The sequence below is a fragment of the Oryza brachyantha genome, chromosome 4, assembly GCF_000231095.2.
Source record: "Oryza brachyantha chromosome 4, ObraRS2, whole genome shotgun sequence".
NCBI classification, from domain to species: domain Eukaryota; kingdom Viridiplantae; phylum Streptophyta; class Magnoliopsida; order Poales; family Poaceae; genus Oryza; species Oryza brachyantha.
The window spans coordinates 16,031,640-16,057,317 of record NC_023166.2 but is presented as its reverse complement, the minus strand read 5'-3'; the positions used below and the strand labels follow the sequence as shown (position 1 = coordinate 16,057,317).

Genomic DNA, 25,678 nt, shown 5'->3' with positions numbered 1-25,678 from the left:
GTGAGCTTGCCGATGACGAGGACTCGGTCATTACTGACTCTGTGTTCATCCATGAAATGAGCAATCACACAGAAGCAGGTGCCCCTACAAGTGGGGAGAGAGCCACTGCCATAGGCCATAGCTATTTATGTGAACCGCAGTTTCAATTTGACAATTGTTGAAATTAAGTGAACATGCCCCCGAAACACATTAAGCACGACAGTAACCCGAACAAAACAGCTAACAAAAACGAGCTCTCACAATATACACTGGATCATTTTGTAAATTATTAGCTGAGAAGATGATTGTCTCCCACACGTTCAGTCCATGAATATCTGGAGTTGACCGTCTGGCGCCTGTACATCAAGGAGTGCCTTAATGTATTATTGTACAAGAAAATTGCCACCAGTCAAGCCATGAAAACTTACCTTGGAAATTCTAGAACTCGGTAGGAATGTATCGTCACTCGGCAGCCTACACATAAATATCAGTCAGATGATGGGCTATTGATACAAGTATCACTGAGTCATAGTTCATCACTTATGATTTCCAAAATGCAAGATATCACATGTGGAAAATAATTGTCAACAAAGAACACTATTTTAAGGTGATATCCAAATTGCATCTATTCTTTGTACATTTGAATAATTGATTCCCATAATCGCAAACTTTTATGGTTTACAGCATTTAAGGAACACAATTTTAAATAACATGTTTTAATGATAGAGCAGACAAATTAAATAGATAGCTATAACCTCGAATGTGTAAATAATTAACTTTTAAAGAACAGACTAACTATATTTATGTCAGCTAACCTGGTTAAGAGGGTTGTCTGGAGACTTCTTCCATAGCTTCCATATCATGTCTTTGTACTGATTCAGTGTCAGGCCTGGCTTTTCTTCCTTCAACTTAGGGAGTTCTGCTTCTTCAAATGCCTGTCATCAAGATTATCGCAAACAGATTCAAGCACCAATTTTCCAGTCATTGCACATCGAGCATCTTAATAAACCAAATAACTAAGCCATTCATCAACAATCAATTCAAACCAACTTTCCTCTACATCAAATAGTAAAATTCTCTAATCAGTGGAATACTAACAGTTATCATTGTATTTTCAGAAATTAGATTAAGATGCATGTATTGGAACTGCGGACTAGTGGAGGGGGGGAAAGAATACATGGTATAATAAACTGCGTTCAACTTCCATCTGCTATGATTTTGATAGTTCACTCTTTTGTTTTGTGATTGATAGTTGCATTGGAAAGTAAAACCAAGAAATTGACTATTGTCATATTGTGAAAGGTAGTTAGGTGCTCAATTCATTGTCTTCAAGCAACAAACTTTGATAATTAAACACAATTGCACACAGTCAGGCAGCAATTGAGTAAAAATAAGCACAAGTTTGGCCATTGTACCTTGAAAGAGGCCTTGAGGCGACGCTCAGGGTGCTTATCGGCGGGCAAGGGCCCCTCAGAGTCAACTAGCGACATCCGCGCTATGGCCTCGTCGACCGACCTCGCCTCGATGATGGAGTCGTCCCTGTTGGTGTTGGCGACCAAGACGACGCGCTCGTACTCCTCCTCCTCGGCGGTGCGCGCGGCGCGCTTCTTGGCGGCCTCGGCCTCGCGCTCCAGGCGGAGCCGCTCCTCCTCGCGGCGGCGCGCGAGCTCGGCCTCGGTGACCTTGGGCGCCGGGGCGCCGACGCGGGAGGCCTTGCGGGCGGCGGTCTTGGACGGCGCGGCGGCGGCTGCGGAGGCGGCCTCGGCCTCGGCGAGGCGGCGGTTCTCGGCCTTGCGGGCGGCGGCCTCGGCGCGCTTCTCGGCGTCCTCCTCCCGGCGGCGCGCGGCGCGGGACTTGGGGCCCTCGGCCTCGCGCCAGTACTCCTCCTCCTTGGAGCGCTCCACGCGCTCACGGCGGTCGGACTCCGCGGCGGAGCGGCGCTCGCGGGCCGCCTCCGCCTTGGAGTTGACACCCATCTTCTTCGGCATCCCGGCTGTCCGCGGCGGTGGCCGGTGGGGTTGCGCGGCGGTGGCCGGTGGGGTTGAGCGGCGGTCGGATCGGGGGGCGAATCAGCGGAGCAGCGCCGGTTTTGCTTGGTGCACGGGTAGAGAGGGTAGGGGTAGCGCGTGCGACGCGATCAGCTTGTTCGGTACGCGTGGTAGCGTGCCGGTTACCACTTTATCAGATCTTTTCTAATTCACGATGAATTGCATTTTTATTTCCTTTTGAAAAGAATCTCGTGCAAGGTTTCGTATTGATAATTTAATATGGAATGAAAAGTACTAGTAGAAGACAACGATCCTGAAAGAAGTCAGAAAAAAGGGAAAAAAAATCCACACCACGCGATTAAAAGAAGTAACACGATATGCCCGCAACACTTAGGGGTGATTCCAATTTAAACGAAAAATAATTTATAAATAAAAATTTTACATATGTATACTTAGCAATCTAAAAGTTAAGACCGTAAAATAAACTTCAGTAAAAAAAAACTCTAAAATCAACTCAAAATTTAAAGTTAAAAATTCAAATTTTGACTTAATAAGTGAGAGGACAATAGAAGCAAAATCCTTTCTCCACCCTATGGACTTGCCAAGGCGTATTCCGTGTAGCTGTGCCAACGTGACCATCGTGTATTGAATTGAAGAAGTGTTATCGTGATAGAACATAACAATCTAGAGGAGAGCTTAGGAGGGGGAGGGATGAACCTTCAAAACAACGCCTCCAACAAGATAGCAAAGGTAGCAAGACGATTTTCATCCAAAAACTCTCCTGGAGAAGGGGAGACACCACGACAGTGCCTCATGGTGGTTGTTGTTCTCGAGTGTTACCACTTCCTGATGATTTTTTTCCTACAATGTTTTTATAACCTATTTCTTTCCATCAGCCATCGTCATTTGATATCCATCGATATGTAGTCAATGCTTTAGTGCCCCACCACCACCGCAGTTGCCAACATGTCCATGTGCCACCACCGTCTGCATAGTGACTGTTGGATGACATGGGAGGAGGGGAGAAAAAATCATTTCAAAATTTGTAGATTGGGGTATTGTAATGCCCAAGTTTTTTTAGGTTTCTATTTTAGATAATATATATCCATCTAACATATATTTATTTCAAATTATAGCAATAGAAATCAATCGCTATTTATATACGAGATATACATGGGCTCTCTATCAAATACGGTCAAAAAAGAATATCAAATACAAGTATTCTTTATAGATCTATTAGAATACAAATGAATTCTTGAATTACGAACAAGATTTGTGCATCTAATACAATTATTCGTCTGAATATGATACAGTTGTGCGGCAAATTTGGCCTCCCTTTTTCTTTTGTGCCTCCAATCTTCACCCCTCTTCCCAAACTTTGGTTATACATAAAATTTGAATTATTAATTTTTAATTTAGAATTGATTTTGAGGTTTTTATTGTAGCTTATTTTTTAGTATTTACTTTTAGAGCGCTAAGAACATATATACAAAAGTTTTATTCATAAATTATTTTTTGTTTATAAATATTTTGTTTGATTTTTTTAGCAAAAAAAACAAATGATCTGGGCCTTTATCTTAGGGTTAGAATCCATGCAAAGCTCATACTGCCGTGTTTCAGTTAAGAATAGTTGTAATGAAGTACGTAGATGGCATGAGTGCATATCGAATATCAACCATGCCAATCATTATAGCAACCTAACCAGTTACAAATACATCAATAGATAGATACCCGCAGTTTTAGAGCTTTGTTCAGAACGGAGGATTTTTGGAATTGATTCCTGTGAAATTTTGGAAATGTACTGCGTTGCGAAGAAGCCCTTGACGACCATAGCCAAACCTATCTCTGAATATCTAAATTCCTCACGACCAAGCTAAGGCAACCGGCTGTTCAGAGTCGGAGGTTTTGTTCAGTCGATCCAAGAGATCCCCATCATCTTTGCGGCGAATGCGTACCTGTCCACGGCCTCGTCGATCTGCCATGCAAAGAACGGAGCAAGCTTGAGTTAAATCTTCAGGAAAAATGCGACAGACAGATGAGCACGATTTCGCCTACGATTTTCTGCGTGGAGCGGCCGCATCCATGCCCGCTCTTGCGGTCGATCCTCCCGATGATCGGGTTCGTCTGCGGGCTGTCCTGGACTCCCGTGCACAGGACGTGTTGCATCGTCTGCTCCATCAAACCAACAGGTTCATCAATTCTTGCCCCCAAAATAAATTAGGTTTTTTACGGTCCTTGTAAAGTATTCTGAGTGCTAAAAATTTAGTGTAAAATTTCGGTACGTCAAGGTATATTGTATTTCGATTACTCAAGGTACTTAATTTTTACACTAAAAAATATAATACCTTGAGATATTTTTTCAAAAATGTTAAAAAGATACACTAAAAATTTACTTCTTAGTAATTATTGTTTGGAGTTTGTAAAAATAAAGAATAGATGCATTGAAAATAGATAAATATAAAATAATTATATTAAGATTTTAAAAAGTTAAATATATTCTAGTTTTTTATTTTTATTGATACATGTGGGATGAGTAAAAAATAAAGTTATTTTGGGGGTGAACGGCGTGCAGACAGGAAGAACTGAGCGCACCGCGAGGAATTTGAGGGTGTGCGACGGCACCACGCGGTCGTCGTGGTCCGCCGTCAGCAGCATGGTGGAAGGGTACTGCTGGCTCCGGCAGCCGCCGTTCTCCCACGGCCGCCTCACGTTGTGGAGGGGAGAGTACCTGCACGTCCGTTTGCCCACCATGAGAGAGTGTGGTGCCGTGGTAGTGCAAAAATGATTTCAAAGTCCCTCGTTGTCAGAGAGATGGCTAGCGCCATACTTGATGAGCCAGTGGAATTCCTCTTCCTTCTCCGAGCAGCCGAAATCACAGGTCCATGCACGGCCTGTGTGCAGATGTTGTCGAGCACATTGGTGAGATGGAGCAATTGCAATGAAGAGAAACGAGATCAAGCTACATTGCTTTCAGGGATTAGTCAGAACCTATGGTGAACTTGTGGAATCGAAGCATGTCCATGACACCGACGTGAGCCAGAGCACAGCCAAAAAGGTCAGGACGCTGTCAAAGAAAAAGGGAAGTTCACAAAGAGTCCCTGCTCGATTTTCTGCAGTAGACTGGAACCGAAGAATTTACAGCGAGAGACACAAAAGATCACCTGGTTGATGCAAGCAGCCACAAGAAGGCCCCCGTTGCTTGCACCCTCGATGCAGAGCCTGCTTGGGTTCGTGTAGCCGGCAGAAACGAGGAACTCGCCGGCTGCGATGAAATCATCGAAGCAGTTCTGCTTGTTCGCGAGCGACCCGCCCCTGTGCCAGACCTCGCCGTACTCCCCGCCGCCTCTGATGTTGGCGATGCACGACACGAATCCCAGATTCCGCATGAGGACGATGCGGGTGACGCTGAAATGGGGTGTCATGTTCATGCCGAAGCCGCCGTAGCCGTACAGCAAAGTCGGGTTTGATCCGTCAAGAACAATGTTTTTCTTCGACACGATGAACATGGGGATCTTGGTTCCGTCCATGCTCGTGTAGAACACCTGAAAAGAAGAGGAGAAAAAAAATGAATAAATGGTTGCTGAATTAGATACAGAGACTGCAATTGTGCAATTTCTGAAAATGTACTATACTTCTACAAGTTCAGGTATCATGCTAAGAGCTCTTAATGTTATTGAAGTTACCTGCTTTGCTTCAAAATCTGTGCGATCAAAGCCACTAACTGAGATTTCTCTGTATATGTTCATCTCAGGAGTCTCCTTGCTGACATCACACCTATAGATGATTCCGGGAGTAAGGAAGCTAGCAAAGTGGATGAACACCTCTGAATCGTCACGTCTGCCAGAGATCCCATTGACGCTGCCAATGTCAATCGGTATGTCATGCAGCAACTCCCCAGTAACCAAGCTCCTCATCTGCAGGACATACTTGACGTCTGACAGGTAGTTCACCATAAGCTTGTCACCATGGACAGCGCAAGCTGACTCTAGGACCGCTTTCTCGTCTTCAGGGAGAACATCTATCCAAGAGTGTGGCTCGTTGACATCAACCCTTGACAGCTTATACTTCGGAGCATTCTTGTTAGTGAGAAAGGTGAACTGGGTATCGTCATTGGCGATGAGTGCGTAGTATGCCTCAAATTCATCCACAAGCTTAACGAAAGGAAGCATGCCATGGTCACCCTTCATGCCTTCCAGACCGTCAGGGAGAGCTGACAGGTCACAGTAGTACGACTTGTTTACCGGCTCTGAGGTTTCTGCGACTGACAGAATCACATACTGCAAACAAGTGAAACGACGAGATACATCAGCTCGTTTGGCATTGCTTACAAAGGTTTGACTGCAAAATTTACTAGTACTAAATTGATTGCCTTGCATACATAACTAGGAGTATATACCTTGCCATCTTCTGAAACTTCAGTGGTGTATATGTACTTGGGATGGTCGGGGTCTTCCCAGCACAACACGTCCTCCGACTGATTAGTTCCAAGGAAATGGTAATAGACCTCGTGATTGAGATTAACACTAGTCTTGATCCCAGAATCCAATGGCGCCCCATCATTCCTGCTCGTCCAAACAAACGACAATACGTCAAGTAGCATACATATTTCATCAAGATACCACCACGGTGATATCTGACGAGTATTCTCCTGCCATGTTGGAACTTACTTTGGAGCTGGAAAACGAGAGTAGAAGAACCCCTTCCCGTCGCGAGTCCACGCGATGTCCGAGAATTTCACCTGCAGTTTTACGAATTCACAGTCGCGCGTTAGAGTGAGATAATGGCTGAAACGATCGAGCAACACTGCAGCAGAAACCCTCCGCTTCGGGGTTTTTAACAGTTTGCCCACGCTTCCAGAGTGGTACTCTAGAGTTGTCACTCTTTCAATTTTTCTTTAAGAAACACCGTAAGAGAGAGAATTATTCTTTGCCTATGTGAAGTGTCATGTCAGCTTTGGAAGCATGGATGGTGATTTAAAATGACTCTTTTAGGAAACAGTTTTTTTAGCATACGGGTGTATGTACACCCGTTACTTGCATGTCATCTAAATAGTTATCAAAAAATATGAAAAAAATTGATAAGATAGTTTAATATGAGTTATATCACTCTACCAACATGCAAGTTTAAATTCAACTTCTATAAGTTATAAGTTATAGCAAAAATAACAAAAACAATTATGAATATGTATGTGTATATCTAGTTTCAGTTTTGTTTATTTTTTGCTATAACTTGTAGAAATTAAATTTAAACTTGCATGTTTGTGGAGTGATATAACTCATATTAATATATCTTGTCAAATTTTTCATATTTTTATGACTATTTAGATGATATGCAAGCACACGGGTGTACCTATATCTGTGTGCTAAAAATTGTTTCCTGACTCTTTTAGCTGAATATACAACAAATATTTAAACAATATTTGAGAAATTATATACAAATACATCTTAACAAAATGCAACATATCATGTCTCAAAAAATGACTTATCACGTCAGGGGCAAAAAAAGTTATCATGGGTTGTCATCTCCTATTATTATATTGCGACGAACTTGTTCAAATTGCTCGATTTTGCCCATGATAACCCTTTCTATATATATATATATATATATATATATATATATATATATATATATATATATATATATATATATATATATATATATATATATATATATATGTCATTGGAACTACTACCGACATATTTGTAAAGAAAAAATAATTATATATATATATATATATTCACTTAGCGATTAAAAGCGAATGTTGAAAATAAATCATGATAAAAAACCTCAAAAATCAATTTCGAATTTAATATTAAAAGTTTAAAAATGGGCTTATAAGCATATGTAGAAAAGAAAAAAAAATGAGGGGCGTGTATTTTTAGATATGTTTGTATATATTTTTAAATATTGCTTAAATATTTGGTGTATACTCAGGTGCTACCATAGTTAAATCAGGGCAAAAGAGTCATTAGGCAAAGTTGATAATTTATAAAGAATAATTCTCTCTTACGATGTTTCTGTAAAAAAAAATTAAAAAAGTGGCGTCTCAAGAGTACCACTTGGGAAGAACGGCAAATAGTTAAAAACCCCGTTCGCATCAGGTAGCCGTGGCTCACCGTACCCATGATATCTCGTCGTGCAGGCGCCGCCTGTCGCGGACGCGCATCACCCTGATGGTGATCCAGTCGCTGCCGCTCGCGCTGGTGCCGTACGCCAGGTGCTCGCCGTCGTGGCTGACGCCGAACATGGCGAGCGACACCGTGGCGTCGTCGCTGAACGCGTTGGGGTCCAGCAGCACGTCCGGCTCGCCGCCCGGCCCGTGCTGGCAACAAACCAAAGAATCAACACGCAACGCACGCGACGGCTCAGATTTTTCAGAAGCGAAGCGGAGCGTACGTGCGTCTTTCTTGCGAGGCTCGGGAGAGACCGACCTGGACGTAGAGGGCGCTGTGCGGCTGGAGGCCGGCGTTGTGGAGGTAGAAGTAGCTGCCGGCGCGCTTGAACGGGGCGCGGAAGCGCGGGTGGTCGAAGAGCGCGGTGAGCTGCCCGCGCAGGCGGCCGCGGTGGCCGTCGCAGGTGGAGAGCACCGCGTCGGCCACGGCCGCCTGCGCGTCCACGAACTCCTTCACCTCCTCCGACTCCAGCTCCTCCATCCTTTCACCACCCGACAAATACATCAGCGATTAACCACGGTCCCCAAATGACACCAAAAAGAAATCCCTGTTCTGTCTTCTGAGATTTAGCAAGTATTTTGACTGTAAAGTGGGGAAGTGCATACATTTTGTATGTGTACTCTGTGTTCTTTTTAATGGGAAGATGATTGATTATATGATTTTTATGATAATTGTTTAATACGGAGCAGCGTAAATAATGGTTCTAGCCACTGTAAAGTTGAAAAATTATTTTAGAAATATGAGATGATAAATTTATTTATATTTTTTATAAAAATAAACAATTTAGCTATTTTGAAAGTGCACGAACAAAAAGATGAGTAAAAACTAAGAATAACTAGATAAAATAATACAACTTTTTTTTTTGATGAGAAAAAGAACACAACTTGATACATGCCATTTTATTTATCTATTTATATTGCGATTGAATCTTGATTTTCTTTTATATTAATATAACTTCGAACTAACTCGAACAGCTTCCATCTCCTAAACTTGTATTTCTTATTTCCGAAAAGGATTGAACTATACTTAAAAAAAAACTGAACTATACTTTTCTCATATTGCAATAGTACAGAGATTGTAAATTTCAGAAACGCAGAACAAAAAACTGAACTATACTTTTCTCATATTGCAATAGTACAGAGATTGTAAATTTCAGAAACGCAGAACAGAAGTACAGAACATAACAAACACAAGGAACGGAAAACGGGTGAACAATACATATGGGGACTCACCATCTGTAGGGGTCCGGCACAAGAACTCCATGGTAGTCGTCGACATTGTCATCGTCGCGGCGAGCCGGAGGGTACCGGAGCGCCGGCGACGGCTTGCCGGCGGCGGCGAGGGAGCCCATGTCTACCAAAGTACCAATGAAATATGCAAAGCAACGCACGATGCAAACAGGGCCTAGCAGTGGTGGTGTATTTATATAGCGCCATCACGGGTCACAACCGAAACACACAAAGGAAGAATTCGCACGATGACAACGAAGCACATGATGTATAAATAGCCGTTAATATAGAGTGATGGATGTGATCACGTGGGGAGCATTTTCCTTTTCTCTGCACGTAAAGAAGTTAGGCAGTTTGATAAATGCAGAATTGCAAATAGAGCAAGCGAAATGAAATCATTTCCAAAGGACAGACAGAGTATCGTACTACTAGTACTCACTCCATTAAAAAAAATTACTCGTCCTGTTAATACAACGAATCTAGACAGATTGACCACAATTATTGTACTGACCCTTTCTAGGTTAAGTTTTTTAGAATGAAGAAAATATTTATAACAACATCGTCTTTCTCTCTCTTGTAACGTGTGAATATGTGTGCACAAAAATGATATGATTTTAGAAGGGTAGAGATGAATAATACTTCATCCGTTAAAAAATAATTTATGGATATAAACTCTGACATCTAGTTATCTAAATTTATTCATTTAATAGATAATGGATAACTCTATATCATCTATATTTATTTATAAAAAATAATTCTTTTAGAATGGAAGGAATACGCCGTTGAGTGCGAGACCACATACGAACTTGGCAAGGATGTCGCCATGAGGGTGTAAGAGTGTTGACATGCTAGAGGAATCGTCGCTTTCACTCGCAGATGTCACAGCATGACAGCACAATGAAGTTAGCTAGGCTCAGTGCCTTGTTGGGATTACTAGTTTTGTTACCTGCTTCGGGCTTCGTTGCCACACATTTTTACTATCAAGATTCTCGGCAGCATGTACACTGAGAAATTGAGAATCTCAATCTCTCTCGCTTTTCCCCCCTCGTCCTCTACTGCGTTTTAAAAAGGGGAGATCTTGGAATACTACGGTTGATTTATCTGGGGCTTGCTTTCTGCAGTCTTTTTTTTTTTTGCTAGACATAGGGGGGTGGTTGTATATTTATAAATAAAAATTTTATATATGTATTTTTAATGATATAAAAGCATCATTAAAACTAATGCTAAAATTAACTACAGTAAAAAATTCTAAATCACTTTCTAATTTAAGATTAAATGCTTAAATTTAGATTATAAGCCGAAACAAAAAGGACGTGGCTGACTGAGGAAGATGACAAATAGTACACCATCCCCATAGCTTTTGTTTGGATCTGACTTGCGGTACATTCACCCCAAGTCTTAGGGAATTGAGAAACGAGATGGACGTGTGATGTGTCATATATGGGAAAGTTCTTAAGGAGCTTTTCGTTTAAAGGAAGGGAATCTACGAGTTACAATTAGTGGAAAAAAAACGTTGGTCAGATGATCAAGCAAGTTGTTGATGAATCTCGAGGCCCAATAATAAGTATACTCTGCTGTACTGAACTGCACTGCACTGCTGCAGTATATGTAACAGAGGCACGTGAGGATTTGGCACAGCATGGCGCTGGAAAAAGTCCATGTTGCCTCTCTTAATCATGGGTTAAGTTTAGCTTGCGTACTATAACCACAAAACCGGTACAAAGACTCCATTCAACTCTTAAAACCAGATTAATTTACCTCTCTTAGTGATTTGGGCGATGGTTTTGTCCACCTCAAGCTTACATGGCACATTGACCTTGTCTAAATTTGACATGATGCCTATTACTTATTGCAATCTTTGAGATCCTCTGGTTTTTGTGCTTGGATACTTTTGCAATGCATCTCATGCTGCTAGGTATTACATCCATCCTAAAATATAAGTATTTATAGGTTATTTAGCAGAGAATAAGGTTAAAAAGAAAAGATTATGATGCCGCGTTAACAAATGAGGAATGAATGGATATGAGAAGGTAGGTGAGAGTAAAATGAGAAAAATAAATAAAAAAGTGATTGATGTGACAATTAATAATGTACATAGTGCTAAAAATATTTATATTTGATAAAAGATTTAAATTCTAGAAATACTTATATTTTAAAATTGAGGGGATATACATCTTTTCTCTTGTTGGCCTACTCAGAATTAATGACTGAAAGTTCCGATGTTCTTAGCTAGAATCTCCGACCAGCCTCCCAAAAGTTTAGACCGCTGTGGACTAGAAGTTCTGGTCAAGATAGAATTTGACCACTGCTAATAAGTATTTTTTTAGAAGCCTATTCACCTTTCCCCTTAGGCTGCTCCTTCGAGCTTTCATGCATTGCTCATGAACGTAATATAATATTCTTGTTCTTGGCTATAATAGTTTTTCTCTTATAAGCCTTCACTTTGGTCAAGATCCTCCCTTATATATTCTTGGGGAGGCTGAGCATGCAGGGAGAAAATGCTATTGATATAACAAGGAGAACCTTCGTGAGTCTCCTAATTGCATCAATAACCTAAGAACAAGCGTGTGACAACGCCTCCCTCGATGTAGGACCAACTTGGCCTCCCAACGATGGAAGAAGCTAGGAATTGGGGCTAGGACATAGGCCGACTATGGCCCATCCGCCCACATTCGTGGAAAGTAGTATTCATCTTACCCCACGTCTTTAGTCAATAAGGGATACTCATCATCATGTCTTAACACGCTGCCACATGAATGTTGCCTAGGGCAAGTGTCTTGCCTAAGTAATAGGCAGGGCAATTCAGATTAATTTGTCTCCAAGCTTCTCTAGGTCCGATCTCTAAAGGAAGGAAACATGCATAGGGGTGAGCGCTAGCAATAGATGTCCTGAGGCGGATAGTCTAAGTTGACCAACTTGACTGAGCTAACTCGGAAACAATGCATGGACCATATAAAGCTTGGGGGTTGGTAGCTCGATTTAGGAGACAAATCATACCTACCATCTTGGCTATCCAGTTCAATTTAGTCTCTGTTGGACCATACACGTTTAGTCTAACGTTTAGTCTAGTTTTACGATTCTTTCGAACATAACATTTTTTTAATTTTTAATTAAAAGCTTTCCCGGATCTTCTCATAGTTCTAATTACCCCCTCTCTAGAATTAGTTTCCTTTGTTCCGGCCTTGCCATGCCTTGATCAGGTTCCAACTCCACGGCCGAGTAACATGTCAGATCGGAAAACGCGATTGGATTCAAGCGCCGCTGCACGATATCACGTGTCACTTTCCCAGTCACAGCACCGTCGTTTCGTTCGGGAACACGGCCTAGATGAACCAACGACCGACGACGATCGATCCCACGGTCCCAAAAACCGAGCTCCGCTCGCGTCCGAACGCCCAGTTCTGCGTTTGCACCGCAACGTGGCCACAGGCCAGACGCGCCGCGCCCCCCGCGCCCCGCGCGCCGTGCCGAAACGCAGCCGCGCCGCAGCCGAAACGGAATCCTCCCCGCATATTCTGCGGGATCCGGCGGGTCCCCACCCCCACCATACTCCGGCACGCGTTCCCAACACCACAGCCCATCCTGGCCGTCCGTGTCCCGATCAACCGCTCGGGCCTCCCCGCCCCCTCACCTCGCGCTAGCCCCAACCCCCAACAGCAGTACATCACTCGTACCACCGCGCCATAATAAAACGCGACGCGTCTTCGTACTACTAGGCTACTCGCACGCAAGCGACGAACTGACGAAGCGGAAATCCCGATCAGAGAGAGCGAGGGAGGAGGCCATGGCCGACGGCGCCGTGACCGAGCATGAGCAGGACATTCTGCTGGAGAAGAAACAGGTGATCACCGTCGCCCAGGGCCGGGACAAGGCCGGCCGGCCCATCGTCCGCATCGTCGGCAAGAACTTCCCTGGTACGGCAACGGGACGGGAGCACGTTACACACGCCGGCCTGTTCGTGTTGGGCTCGTGACACGATCGAATGGTGGTTTATATTTTGTGCTCCTCCTTTGCAGCGCGCGAGCTGGGCGATGGCGGCGGCGGCCAGGCCGAGGCGGCGCTGAAGGGGTACGTGCGGAGGCGGGTGCTGCCGGCGATCGGGGACGCGGAGTTCGTGGTGGTGTACATGCACTCCGGCGTGGACCGCGGCGAGAACTTCCCAGGCGTCGGCGCAATCCGGGCGGCATACGAGTCCATGCCGGCGGCAGTCAGGGAGAGGCTGCACGCCGTGTACTTCCTGCACCCGGGGCTCCAGTCCCGCCTCTTGTTCTCCACCATTGGCCGGTTCCTCTTCAGCTCAGGGTACGTATGTTACGTTACGTTACGTTACGCTCGCGCTGATAGGCCAGAGAGATTACCCCCATTAACTTACAAAGCGTTCTCTCTTCTCTCTTTTTTTTTCCCTCCCTGAAGATTGTATGGGAAGCTGAGGTACGTGAGCCGGCTGGAGTACCTGTTGGTGCACATGCGCAAGGGGGAGCTGGACGTCCCGGAGGTGGTGCGCCGGCACGACGACGAGCTCGAGCGCCGGCCGCTCATGGACTACGGCATCGAGGCGAGCGAACGGTGCGGCGAATTCGACGCCGCGTCCATGGACACCACGGCATCACTGCGTTCGCTGCGCTGCGTCTCCTAGGGCCGGTCGGGCGCGGCCGGTGCCGGTGTTCGCTCTGGTTTCAACGGCCATTGGAGTAGCTGCTCTGTTTTGTTAGGCCTGTGTGCTGTGCACACTGGAAAGTCTGTACAAATAGTTGCGTCGGCGGCTTGGCGGGAAGTTGGCGAATGATAAGATGGAACGATATATCCGAGTTTTGTCAAATTGTCCGCAATTTAGGTGGTGTTTAGATTGAGAAAATTTTTGGGAGAAGTGTCACGTCAAATGTTTGATCGGATGTCGAAAGGGGTTTTCGGACACGAATGAAAAAACGAATTTCACGGTTAGCCTAGAAACCGCGAGACGAATCTTTTGAGCCTAATTAATTCGTCATTAGCACATGTTGGTTACTGTAGCATTTATGGCTAATCATGGGCTAATTAGGCTCAAAAAATTCATCTTAAGATTTCTTCCATAACTGTGTAATTAGTTTTTTGGTTCATCTATATTTAATGATTTATTTAGGTGTCCAAAAATTCGATATGATGTTTTAGAAAAAAAAAATTAAGAACTAAACAAGGCCTTATTTATTTATTGTACTAAAAATAATACTGCATGAGAAACGATCAGCATCGAGATCAAGATGTACACAGCTCGTCGCGCAATTCATCCCTCCACGTTGTTCGCGAAATTTTCCACCAAGACTCGGGTGTCGCACCCTCAAAAGGACCCAAAAGTGCAGTGGACGTACACCTCCTCATCTCAACCACATGATTCTCTAAATTCTCCATGAACATGGCCAGGAGCAGACTCCTCTGCTGCCTCGGCACGCGGCGTCGAGCTAATGCTTCGCCTCCGCAGCGCCAAGACAGCTTCGGCGTCAATGTGGCCAAGAAGAGCTCACGCGGCAGCGGCACCGGCGCCTCCCAGTCCCAGCCTCGACCTCGCCGCCGGTGGACGGGCAGGATGGACCGTGCCTTCTTCGGCCGGTCTCCGCCGTGCGGCCAGACGGCCGTGGCGCCCGACTCTGGCGTCGTCGAGCCCGTGGGCAAGGAAGCGCGCGACGGAGCAGTCAACCGTGAAGAGTTCTCCAGAGAGGAAGCCGAGGCGGCCACCATCCAGGCCGGCTTCCGCGGCCACCTGGTGCGCGCGCGCGTTAACCCTGCCGCCGAGCTGCTTCTGCTGGTGCCCTTCCGCTGATCGGAGTCTCGTGCGTGCGTTTTTTTCCAGGCGAGGCGGGCGTTTCGCGCGCTGAGGAGCCTGGTTAAGCTGCAGGCGCTCGCGCGGGGCGCGTACGTGCGGAAGCAGGCGGGCGTCGCCATCCGGTTCATGAAGGTGCTCGTGCGGCTTCAGGTGCGCGTCCGCGCCCGGCAGCTGCTCCACATGTCCAAGGATCAGTAGGTGGGCATGCCATTTACTGATTAGCGTCGAGGCTTCGATGCATGGAGATCGATGATACCACCTGCTTCGACCCTGTTAGTTTCTTGTTGTGTCGAACATTCATTTTTGTTTCCCCGCGAAAAGTTCTTTTTTTAAAAAAAAAACTCGACAGGATGTATTTGTATTTAAGTTGGGGAAAAAACTTTATGAAGATCTAAGTGATAATAGAAAAAAATGCAATTTTATCGTTTTGGAAGAAGTACAGAGATATATCATATTTTTTATGTATAAAAATTTGTTACTTCCAATTACTACTTTGAGTCACCCAAATTTTAATACCTAGATATAAGCAATTTCACCGTACTTAATAAATTACCGGGACATACAACTTCAAATTCAATTCATACAAGTCGTAAAAAAGATTAAATTAAATTAAAGTTGGTATGCACATATTCAAAGTTAAATTTATTATTTTTATTACACGAGGTAGAAATCAAATATGTTTGTAAACCGATATAACTCATATTAATATATTTTGTTAATTTTAAAAGCTTTTTATTAGCTATGTAGGTAGCATATATCAGATGAGTGGATATGCAACCAAAAGAAATAGTCATGTTAGGGGCTTTAAAAAAAAGAAATAGTCATCTTCTTAAATCTCGAGCTCTTCTAAACATGGCCTTTTAAAGCCCATTCCCTCCCAATCTCCCATTTTATACTACTCTATGATGCTATGACGCATGCTGCCTTTCTCCAGCTGTGTTTTTCTCGACAAATAAAAATGTGCATGTCTACATGTAAATGCAAATGCCAAATCTAACAGACAAAGCAACAAACAGACAAAAATTGAAACTATTTGGTTCACAGCATGTGCATACACACTTTAGAAAATAAGGAACAAAAGAGTGTTTGAGCAACAAATACAAACCTTACCAGAAACATTGCGGCAGATCAAAGATACTATTGATTTATGGGCCATCGCGCAAACAACTCAACCAGAAGATGATGAACCAATGGACTGTTCGGCACCTTTAACTTTTGCAAGTTTTCTTTTTCCTTTAAACTCTTGCTACTTTGTTTATGTACCTAAAAGAAGCTGGAAACTTTTCTTTCCTAGTATATTTCCCCCTCCCCCTTCTGTATTCGAAATTGTAACACCAACCCATTTTATCATTGAAATGGATACAAGGTAGAGTCTCTTCTATCTTCTTATTCCAAAATAAAAAATGCCAAATCCTGTGCAACCTTATTACTCCTACAGGCAAAGTAAATACTAGGCCATGAAAATAAAAATGTCTCTCTACCTTCTTTTGTTAAGAAAAGACAGGCCAATGCCTGCTAGATCAGCCTTATCCAGGGGGAAAGTTCCAGGTAAAAATAGTTACAGAACTATATGCTTCAAGCTCGATATTCCGGTATTCGCAGTCAAAATTGCATTCAGTTTTTGATGCATGAAATCATCAAAATTATTTTGTAGCAGCATGTCTAACTTATCCTCAGAAGCACCAGAACACTTTAACTCTACAGTTACAGGAAAGCGCAAGCGGTGGCTGCAAGGACAGTAACACATGCCTCTTGCTTCTTTCTAGCAAACTGTCACAGCTCAATCCACTCAACCGAATGTGCCCTGGGCAAGATGCAGGAAAGCAGAAGGGCACTTCAGTTACAATACTACCTCACCTTACTCAAGAAATACTGCTGCCTAGCTAGCAACTTCAATCCATAATCTCATCACTAACACCGATCAGGCATGATAGTTTGGTACTGCATTTCAAGAATACGTTGTCCATGTCGTTGGCATCCTTAAAGACTGGATCATAGGCGCGTTGCGAACGTTGATGTCGAGTGGTATCATCCGGTATTCGATGTCGAGATCCTTCAAGACCTTGATCATCTCTTGGAGCAATAACTCCCTCCTCTCGAATCTCATCCCCATGTCATGGAAGTTGATCGTGTGACGGCACCATATGGATACCCTTAATTTGTTTGTGTCATCCACGTCACGGAGCACAACCATGGATCCAGGGTACCAATGTTCTTTCTTGTTGTCAAGGTAACTGAAATTTCAAATGTTACATTCTTGTTCGTCAGGAAAAAATTGAGTTTTGACAAGAAAAGGTGAGGTTAAAGAACCGATACTTACTGCATTAGTCTTTCCTTCATGAGGGCCAGTTTCTCGACAGGTGTAGCGACATGGACAGAGAAATCGATTGCATCTCCCATATCAGGACTCCTGTAGTAATTCATTATTGGTTGGATGGCGAGCTGACTGTTTGGATAATAGACCTTCAGGTTGTCATATCGGAGGAAGATTGTCGTCATGATGTTCATTTCCTCGACGACTACCTGAATTTTTTGACAGTTTAGAACCAAGTCAGACAGTGTGAAGCAATCCTGCAATGAACACAGGACAATGAAAATAATAGTAACCTGCATCCCATCAACTTCACAACGATCACCAACATCAAAAGGATGCATCACAAACAAGAACACAATCGCCTCAAAGATGGTCTTCAGAGTATTGCCAAACATGAAAACGGCAACAAGAAGCTGAGAGCTGATGAAGACGAAGAAGCGTGACGTAGCGATTCCTAGAATGAGAAGCCATAGTGCAATCACAATAACCGCAACGACGACATTGGCCATCTGGTGGAGCTTGTTCACTGCAGTTTTTGTGTCATTGAGCGTCAGAGCAAGAGCTTTGCGCTCTCTGAATGCAGTTACCTGCAGAATCCACATGACACATTAGTCAGAACTTTATGTGTTTTCTTAGGGTCTCTTTCCGGTAATCTCTACTGATAACATTATATTGCCAGTAGAATTAATCTAACTCATTAAATTTAATAATTAACTTTTAGGCTTACAATTAAAAAGACGATAATATTCTTAAGATATAAACGGATCCGTGGCAAGATTACAAGATCATACCACCCAGTTCTTGAGTGACCTCTTGCTGACTCTGTTATGCTCCTGTGCCCCTTCAAAAAGATCCATTGCTTTCAAAGCTTCCTCCTGCCTCATGAAACGCATCAAATCTGACAAGTATATGTGCCTGCAACACATTTCAGAAATGTATAAGCATATAGCCAAGAAATTTTTTTTAGGGAAGAAATTTGAAACATGATTTTGTACTTGAAAAACCACAGATGTAGCACCAGGTGCACTACTCACTTGGAGTGGGGCTTGGCGACATTGTGGAAGATCCTCTTGGCAGCAACCTTGGCCTCGTACTCGCTGTGTATCTGCGTCGCCAGCTCGTCCTCTCCGGTGGCATGCTTGATCTGCTCGTCCATGGTGGTCAGCGCGCCATAGCGAACAATCTTCATCAACCTCTTCATGCTCCAAGCAGAGATGTTCTTCTGGCTAAGCCTATGGAGCTGGTCGATCGTGATCCCGTCGTCGCATTGGCGCTCGGTTTTCTGCCTCTGCAGCTGCTTGCTGACCCCTGCTCCCCCTCCCCCTCCCCCTCCCCCTCCTCCTCCTGCTCCTCCTCCTCGCCTCGACGGGTTCACCGTGAGGCGCCCACTCTTTGGCCCTGGCCCGGAGGCCGCCCCCTCCGGCTTGCTCGGTATGGCTGCTTGGAGCTCGCTCGGGATGTTGATCCCCACGCTCTGCAGCCGCTGCACCTCGGCGAGCATGCGGCTCTCGTCGACCAGCGGCGGGCCGGAGAGCGTCTCGATGACGTACTGGTTGAAGAGCGCGTCCTGGATCCGGTCGAAGTAGGTGGAGACGTGGAAGGAGGAGGCGAGCACCTTGAGCAACAACGTCTTGACGAGGCGCATCACGGTGGCGACGAGGAGGCAGCACAGCACCTTGGTGACGTAGGGCAGCACCAGCGTGTGCGTCTCCCGCTTGGCGTCCTTGTCGAAGAGGAGGTGCCATGAGATGAGCGCGAGGCCGAGCCAGAGCACGTTCCGCACGGCGCGGCGCACGCCGTAGACGAAGTAGAGCACCTTCTTCCGCAGCAGGAAGTTGCGCTCCACGAAGAAGACGGAGATGCGGATCACCCAGCCGGAGACGAGGCGCCCGCAGATGAGCACGAACACCAGGAGCTCCCACTTCCAGAGGTGGAGCCCCGAGAGCTTCTTGTTGGCGAGGCTGCGTATGGTGAGGCTGCACACGAGCAAGCCCATGATGACGATGAGCCCGACCCATTCCAGGATGAGGAGGCAGTCGAACGTGTCGCGCTTTAAGTCGGCGGCGAGCCCCTCCTCCACGAACGGGTCGTCGTCCTCGTCTTCGAAGGCGCCGGGCTTCCCGATGGGGCCTGACTTGCCGATAAGCCCCGACTTGCCGATCAGGCCCGACCGGAGCTGCCCTGACTTGGGAGGACCCTTGGAGACGAACGACTTGCGGTCGGAGCGCTCCGCGTCGGTGGGGTGACTACTCGCCGGCGGCGGGGGGTCCATTAGCCGGGAACGCGTCTTGCTGCGAGCCAACATGCTGTTTCCAGTGGATACCGACGTGCATCGGATCACCTCGGCGGTTTCCACTGTGCTAGAGGCTTGGTTCCTGCTGTCGCCGGCGTAGGAGGAAGTGGAGGCCGACGACGTCGACGGGGAGAACCGCTTGTGTGGATCTTGGAACGAGACGCGCAGCTCCCTTGAGGAGGCGTTCATAGAAGTGGGCGCGCGCGGCGGCCTCCTCAGCTCCTCCATATCCAGATCGGGATCGAGTGACAGCTCGCAGCCGGCCGCCGCCTGCTTGCGTAGGAAGCTGCCAATGAGGCGGCTCGGCGGGTCGTCGCTGCCTTCCCCGCCGATGCTCATCGCTGGAGACGACGGCGACTGCGGCGGCCGGTTCTTGAAGCTGAACGACTCGCCGTCGGCCCCAGCGCCTGGCGAGGTCGACGCGCTCGACACCGAACCGGACCCAGGGACCACGCCCCCCACCACCACCCCGCCAGCGCGCGGCGTGTTCACCGTGGAGCTGTAGGTGGAGCTGCGCCCCGACACGTTGGCATGGCTGCCACCGGCGTGGAGCTCCATCGCCACGTGGGCCTCGGGGTCGATCTTGACGACGACCTCGCGGCGGTGCACGTCGTCGTGGTGGCGGAGGCGGTCCGGGTCCTGGTCGTGCTCGAAGTCGAACGAGCCCGACGGCGACGACTTGTCCGATCCATACGACTTGATGCTGCCCTTCCCCCGCGGATCCATCGCGCGGCAGGAAGGTGAGGTCAATCAATCGATCGATCGATCGATCGAACCCCGGAAAGCTAATCAGCGCCGCAGAAACTCGCCGCCCGGTAGCAATCAACGACGACAGCGATCCTCGTCGGCCAGCGTGGGTCGACGTGGCGGTGGGACGACACAGACATCGCCTCGTCCTCGTTCACGCGACGCCGGCGCGGACACGGACACGCACGCACCGGCGGCGAGAGTGCTATTTCGAGTAGGGAGGAATGCTACCCTTTGGCTCGGCGGGGAGGGCGGCGCGGGCGCCGGACGATCAGTGATCGTGCATGTCTAAGCTACGCGGGCGCGGGAGCGTCGCGCGGCGAGGTTTATATATGGCGGAGCGGCGTGGGGGGAGACATGCACACGCCGGGGGGGCAGAGACTGCGGAAACTGCTCGGAAGCGAAGTGATCTCCGCGACCAACGGCGGCGCACTGTGGTGTGGTTTATTCTGGGCCTCTCGATCGCTCTACACGTCACTTGAGAAAGGCAAAAAAAAAAAAGTTGATTTTTTTTTCATTCCGTTTCTACTTGGGCGCGTTTGAATGTTGAGCATTTTTCATATTCTTAAGATGATATCATAAAGTATGACTGTTTTCTATATAAAATTTAGTACATTTTAATATTTTAGATATTAGAAGGTACTAAATTTTACATGCTACGTTATGATACCTCTTTAGGATGGAAAAATAATCTTCAATGTTTCATTAGCTTCGCGGGATCTCACGTGTGCTTGATCTATATTTTCTGGGCCCAGCGATCCTCCGGATACCCGTTGCTGATAGCAAAATGTGTGATTGTATTTTTTTTTCCCTGAAAAGCTGGAGCCATTTTTCCTCTTTTAGAGTACTTGTGACTTGTCACAAAACTTCATCTCCAACTAGGGCTTTAATTGGTATCCATTAATTGCACATTCAGGTATACACACGATATGTTGATCACCCATGCCCATTTAGTTTGAGCATGTGTAATATCTTTAGAAATGGGTATACACTACCTACTACCATCCCCAATGACACGTCTAGCTCCAACATCTTATTATACAGGAGATTGCAGCTATAGTCATATTTTCATTTCGGTTACCATTATACATGTGACATCATACACACACTTACGAATGTGTCATCTAACACACGCTCAAAGAAATGAAAACCAACATTGCATTATTGATCTCCCTTTAACACACGCTCAAAAAGATGCTTATGAATGTGTCCTCTAACCCACGATCAAGCATATAAAAACCAACATTGCTTTGTTGATATCACTAAATTCTCTATTTGTGTTCATTTACGTGATTTCTGCACACCCTAGTTGGTATAATCATGCACCCATGGCCATAACTCCACCTGACAGTATCACAGTATCAATGCTTCTCTCCTGAGTGTAGTCATTCTGTTGCCACTTCAAACCCTACCGAAACCAGTTTGTCAAAATTTGATAATTCCGGAAGTTTTTACCCTTGAAAACTCTACCAAATTTATCATTTTCAAAGTTCGATGACGTTAAAAGTGGGCACAATGTGAATATGGATTTCTAAAGGATTTTTATTCTTTTCAGATTACCACTATGTTTTCTCCCTTTTTTTTTCTTCCATTAATTGAGACATAGCCGGAGTTATGGGCTGCTCTTCTAGCCCATTAAGCTACGGTGATAGTAGGCCCACTACATGGCGGCCGAAGTGCCAATATGGGCTTATCCGTAGTAGGTCTTCAACTCTTGAAACAATAGAAAAACGTTACAGTCAACCATCCAGATTTTTACTCAAAAATAATAAACTAAAAAATAATAATCCAATTTAGTGAAATTTAACGAAGTGATCTAAGCACTTTGTTAGTGTTAGCCAATAACATGTTAGCATCGGAGTACGGCTGCAAAGTAACAAAGGCGACAGCCTTTTTTTTCATTTTTGTATCCTAGCGATGACTCCTGTGTAGACAACTTGTTTTTATCCTTGGATTAGTTCTCCAGGTAGAACTTTTTCCTCATCTTAGCAAAAGTGAAGACAAGAACATGTAACATCACCTTTTAATTGTAAGGTCATTTTCTTCCACTTGTTTTTTTTTCTCTGTTTCTTTGTTTGTTTGACCCTCGTATTCACAAAACTTGGTTGCCTTTGGACACTTGATCAAGTCTGTACAATAAATAAATAAAAGATAAAGCGTAGGAAGAACTAGCTCCTTTTTTCAATCAAGGAGGATGCTCGTGTAAGCACAGCTGATGAATACAGGGGATTATGCAAAGTGCATTAAATTAAAGAGATAAAGATGTGTATGCAAGAATATTTTTTTTAATTTCTTGCATATTTTTAATATTTATATTTAAAACGAAACTATCTCAACACGTATCTCCAAAATCTGCACTATTTCGTAGCGCTAGGACCGTAGTCGTTCCAAAAACTTTGCCGCACTAGATAGATTAGTGTGGCCAAAAACATTGACATACAAATAGATTATGGCATAAGAGAATTATATTGTTGCACCAGATTAGGATGACCCGATGAAATAATAAAAATTTTGGAAATAGATTTTGTGACAGTTTGTTTTTTAAATAAATATTTTAAAGGTGCAAGAATTAAAAAAAAAACTATAAGAAGATTGCTACGTGCACTGAATAGTACAACGCTGAATAATTGAATATATGTATATATACATGCGTGACACAATCACAAAAGTGTTGGCAATAGCTTCTGATAGTACCACAAGCACCAACTAAAAAATGTTTTTCACAATTAATAGTAAGTTAAAAATAGGCTGCTTATGATGGTACTAAGCACCCGACAAGGTTACCAAATGATTAATTCCAAAGTACCATTAGGTTCCGACATATTTATACACTAAAAACAATGTAGTTTATTCCACCCGTAGCATAGCTGATTCAATGATGGCTGATGGATGCATATGCCACTTGCATATTTTCTAATGTGCCAATATGACTCAGCTTATCCTTGGCTTGCACATTTAGAAGATGGCAAAAGTAGTAGCATTATGTTGACTTGGAATCGATGAGAAGAAGTTCATGCATCTCTCATGTGGGATGTATTTGATGGCGTGCTTCCTTCTTCCGTTCTCATCCATGGATGTCATTGCTGGTTCATTCAGATAAGCATAAGTACTTTTTCTCCACCTGCACCCAGTGAGGTAAGATGGTGGTCAGTCATATCCACAGCTACTTAATTTTCCTTTTTTTGAAGACCAAGTAATTAAGATTACTTCTGAAAGGATGCTAAGGTCGTAATTGCACCAGAATATAAGCAATTGTCCATGCACACGAAAATAGCCGTGTTGATAATTGATACTTAGTACTGTATACAGAAAAAAAAACTTATTTTCTTCGATGTTTTCCTCTTATTTTGATTATCTCAAGTTGAGATTGTTAGGTTCTTAATTCTTACATTCATACGATTGTTCCTGACTATAAATTCCACTATAGAATTGCAACAGGAAACCAAACTGTGGAAATGGATGGAGTGGAATACAGATTGTTTTCCACATTGGACCAGCATCCAACTTCCAAGGGGATGTGGAAACGCACTATTTAGAAAGGGACGCACTCTGCCATATCAACTACAGGAAATTTGCCGAAAGAACGGATAGCATAGCTCTGAGAAGTAGGAACAGGTTACCAATCTTTGATGCCAATCCTTGCCTCAGTGCTCTTGGTGGCAGCAGCTGCGCCGTTCGTGGTGGTGTCTCCCTCCTCCCTTGCCCTGCCACCTTTGATGCCCTCCTCAAGAATCTCTAGTATCATTTGCTCGAACAAAGCATAATCCTCGATCTGCTTTTTCAAACAATTCAGACACACCAAGTCACGGTATTTTTTTTTCTTTCGGATTTGAATTCCAAGATCATGCTAAAGATCAGTTTTTGTTTACTCGCTTCGATTTATCTGCTATATATGCTAAATGTCATACTGAACTTGAGCTAGTAAATTAAAGAGATCAGAAGTCGAGATAGTGATTGATAAACGCAACAATACAAGTGGATCAACAAGAAGAACTGACCATGAGTGTCTTGACTTTGATTCTTGCAGCCTCCTTCTCGGCAGTAAGGCGCTGCTCCTTTTCTTCCATCTCCTTTCTCCTCCAGAACTCCTCGATTTCTGCCCTTGTGATGCTGTAAACCGGCACTGCCATCTTCTTGGTGTGCCTTCCGCAAAGGTGTCACCTGCTTTCTTCCTCCTTGTTCTTTCTAAATTGTAAGTCGAGGCTTAACAGGGTCACCTCATATATATATACACACACCTTCAACTATAGTGTCTTCCGGTCTTGCATCGCCCACTGGAAAAACCTTAGTCACTACTCACAATCATGGCTACAGCGACCTAATCTTCTAGAGGAGAATACTGGACTGGGTCCCTTTTCGTCTACTCTTCTCAACCAACGGTTTATGTAGTGCAACTAGTGTTTGCTTACATGTAGTTTGGTAGAGTCAGTGTCTTCCTGAGTTAACCAAAGTATAGGTAGGAAGGTGTTTCGGGGTAATAATAAAGAAAAAGACTCAAGTTTGTGTCAAGAAGCAAAATGAACCCCTGGATCACACTACCGTACGTCAGCATCTTTTTTTTCTTCTTCTAATTAGTCAGCTACATCTATTAATTTGAAAATGAGCGCAGTAGAAATTCCATACGACGTTACCGGGCATACACAAAAAGTCCACATCGTTTCTTTGGGACTGGAGAGTGGAAACACCATGTGCTCCTTTTGTTTGAATTACTAGACTCCGATGCAAAGTTCTTTTGTTTTCAGGACTCCGAGTTAAGGTCTTCATAATATATTAACCCAGGACAAAGTAAGATTTGAGACCTGATCGAGTTTGCATCGAGAATCAAGATGAGCCCCTTCAGGCCTTTACACAACTCAGTGTTGTAAATCAGTTTAAATGCTCTACAGACATAGCTGTTTAGTACTATATCTGGTTTATATTATAAGTTACTCTTAATTTGTTCTAAATCAAACATCTTCAAGTTTAACCAAATTTAATAAAAATATACTAACATATATGACATTTTAAGTAAATCTACCATTAAATATATTTTTATTGTATATTTTATTTTGTGTTAAAAATATTGCTATATTTTAAATTTTGTTTAACTTATGTTAATTCAAAATAACTTATAATATAAAACGAATGATATACACGAGAAGAATTGATAGCCGAATGT

The 25,678-nt window shown here is 44.5% G+C and overlaps 6 protein-coding genes across 6 annotated transcripts; 2 read left to right on the top strand and 4 right to left on the bottom strand.

Moving 5' to 3' along the window:
- Positions 1–79: 79 nt before the first annotated feature.
- Positions 80–2,170, bottom strand: LOC102721542 (coiled-coil domain-containing protein 124-like). The gene is made up of 4 exons (XM_006652578.3): positions 1,395–2,170; positions 795–914; positions 408–453; positions 80–335 (listed from the first exon to the last, which is right to left on the bottom strand). The coding sequence occupies exons 1-3, from the start codon at positions 1,965–1,967 to the stop codon at positions 442–444; spliced, it is 705 nt and encodes a 234-aa protein (XP_006652641.2). The 5' UTR covers positions 1,968–2,170; the 3' UTR covers positions 80–335; positions 408–441.
- Positions 2,171–3,550: 1,380 nt separating this feature from the next.
- Positions 3,551–9,629, bottom strand: LOC102721265 (prolyl endopeptidase). The gene is made up of 12 exons (XM_040523759.1): positions 9,373–9,629; positions 8,399–8,621; positions 8,089–8,289; positions 6,635–6,705; positions 6,364–6,529; positions 5,651–6,244; positions 5,129–5,509; positions 4,956–5,031; positions 4,795–4,858; positions 4,560–4,695; positions 4,023–4,136; positions 3,551–3,942 (listed from the first exon to the last, which is right to left on the bottom strand). Exons 1-12 carry the CDS (start codon positions 9,489–9,491, stop codon positions 3,877–3,879), a joined length of 2,211 nt encoding a protein of 736 aa, XP_040379693.1. The 5' UTR covers positions 9,492–9,629; the 3' UTR covers positions 3,551–3,876.
- Positions 9,630–13,153: 3,524 nt separating this feature from the next.
- On the top strand, positions 13,154–14,233 carry LOC102708993. Its single transcript, XM_015836055.1, has 3 exons — positions 13,154–13,283; positions 13,386–13,671; positions 13,783–14,233. The coding sequence occupies exons 1-3, from the start codon at positions 13,154–13,156 to the stop codon at positions 14,003–14,005; spliced, it is 639 nt and encodes a 212-aa protein (XP_015691541.1). The 3' UTR covers positions 14,006–14,233.
- A 519-nt stretch (positions 14,234–14,752) lies between these two features.
- On the top strand, positions 14,753–15,364 carry LOC102708714 (protein IQ-DOMAIN 31-like). The gene is made up of 3 exons (XM_015836494.1): positions 14,753–14,842; positions 14,900–15,106; positions 15,194–15,364. Exons 1-3 carry the CDS (start codon positions 14,753–14,755, stop codon positions 15,362–15,364), a joined length of 468 nt encoding a protein of 155 aa, XP_015691980.1.
- A 929-nt stretch (positions 15,365–16,293) lies between these two features.
- On the bottom strand, positions 16,294–20,807 carry LOC102708435 (mechanosensitive ion channel protein 6-like). Its single transcript, XM_040523383.1, has 5 exons — positions 18,515–20,807; positions 18,272–18,395; positions 17,774–18,067; positions 17,487–17,689; positions 16,294–17,400 (listed from the first exon to the last, which is right to left on the bottom strand). Exons 1-5 carry the CDS (start codon positions 20,497–20,499, stop codon positions 17,115–17,117), a joined length of 2,892 nt encoding a protein of 963 aa, XP_040379317.1. The 5' UTR covers positions 20,500–20,807; the 3' UTR covers positions 16,294–17,114.
- Positions 20,808–23,129: 2,322 nt separating this feature from the next.
- LOC102720977 lies at positions 23,130–24,820 on the bottom strand. Its single transcript, XM_006652576.3, has 3 exons — positions 24,519–24,820; positions 24,141–24,292; positions 23,130–23,641 (listed from the first exon to the last, which is right to left on the bottom strand). The coding sequence occupies exons 1-3, from the start codon at positions 24,648–24,650 to the stop codon at positions 23,476–23,478; spliced, it is 450 nt and encodes a 149-aa protein (XP_006652639.1). The 5' UTR covers positions 24,651–24,820; the 3' UTR covers positions 23,130–23,475.
- Between the last annotated feature and the right edge of the window lie 858 nt (positions 24,821–25,678).

Coding starts and splice junctions, on each gene's coding strand:
- LOC102708435 (XM_040523383.1), bottom strand. CDS start 20,499: ATGGATCCGCGGGGGAAGGGCAGCATCAAGTCGTATGGATCGGACAAG. Junction 18,396..18,514: donor GTCGCCAAGCCCCACTCCAA/GTGAGTAGTGCA, acceptor AATGTGTTGCAG/GCACATATACTTGTCAGATT. Junction 17,401..17,486: donor ATGAAGGAAAGACTAATGCA/GTAAGTATCGGT, acceptor TTGAAATTTCAG/TTACCTTGACAACAAGAAAG.
- LOC102720977 (XM_006652576.3), bottom strand. CDS start 24,650: ATGGCAGTGCCGGTTTACAGCATCACAAGGGCAGAAATCGAGGAGTTC. Junction 24,293..24,518: donor TCAAAGTCAAGACACTCATG/GTCAGTTCTTCT, acceptor TTGAAAAAGCAG/ATCGAGGATTATGCTTTGTT. Junction 23,642..24,140: donor AGGATTGGCATCAAAGATTG/GTAACCTGTTCC, acceptor CACTGGGTGCAG/GTGGAGAAAAAGTACTTATG.
- LOC102721542 (XM_006652578.3), bottom strand. CDS start 1,967: ATGCCGAAGAAGATGGGTGTCAACTCCAAGGCGGAGGCGGCCCGCGAG. Junction 915..1,394: donor GCCTCAAGGCCTCTTTCAAG/GTACAATGGCCA, acceptor TCTTGATGACAG/GCATTTGAAGAAGCAGAACT.
- LOC102708714 (XM_015836494.1), top strand. CDS start 14,753: ATGAACATGGCCAGGAGCAGACTCCTCTGCTGCCTCGGCACGCGGCGT. Junction 14,843..14,899: donor AGCGCCAAGACAGCTTCGGC/GTCAATGTGGCC, acceptor TCCCAGTCCCAG/CCTCGACCTCGCCGCCGGTG. Junction 15,107..15,193: donor CCGGCTTCCGCGGCCACCTG/GTGCGCGCGCGC, acceptor GTTTTTTTCCAG/GCGAGGCGGGCGTTTCGCGC.
- LOC102721265 (XM_040523759.1), bottom strand. CDS start 9,491: ATGGGCTCCCTCGCCGCCGCCGGCAAGCCGTCGCCGGCGCTCCGGTAC. Junction 6,245..6,363: donor AAGTTTCAGAAGATGGCAAG/GTATATACTCCT, acceptor ACTTGTTTGCAG/TATGTGATTCTGTCAGTCGC. Junction 4,696..4,794: donor GAATTCCACTGGCTCATCAA/GTATGGCGCTAG, acceptor ACGGACGTGCAG/GTACTCTCCCCTCCACAACG.
- LOC102708993 (XM_015836055.1), top strand. CDS start 13,154: ATGGCCGACGGCGCCGTGACCGAGCATGAGCAGGACATTCTGCTGGAG. Junction 13,284..13,385: donor CGTCGGCAAGAACTTCCCTG/GTACGGCAACGG, acceptor CCTCCTTTGCAG/CGCGCGAGCTGGGCGATGGC. Junction 13,672..13,782: donor CGGTTCCTCTTCAGCTCAGG/GTACGTATGTTA, acceptor CCCTCCCTGAAG/ATTGTATGGGAAGCTGAGGT.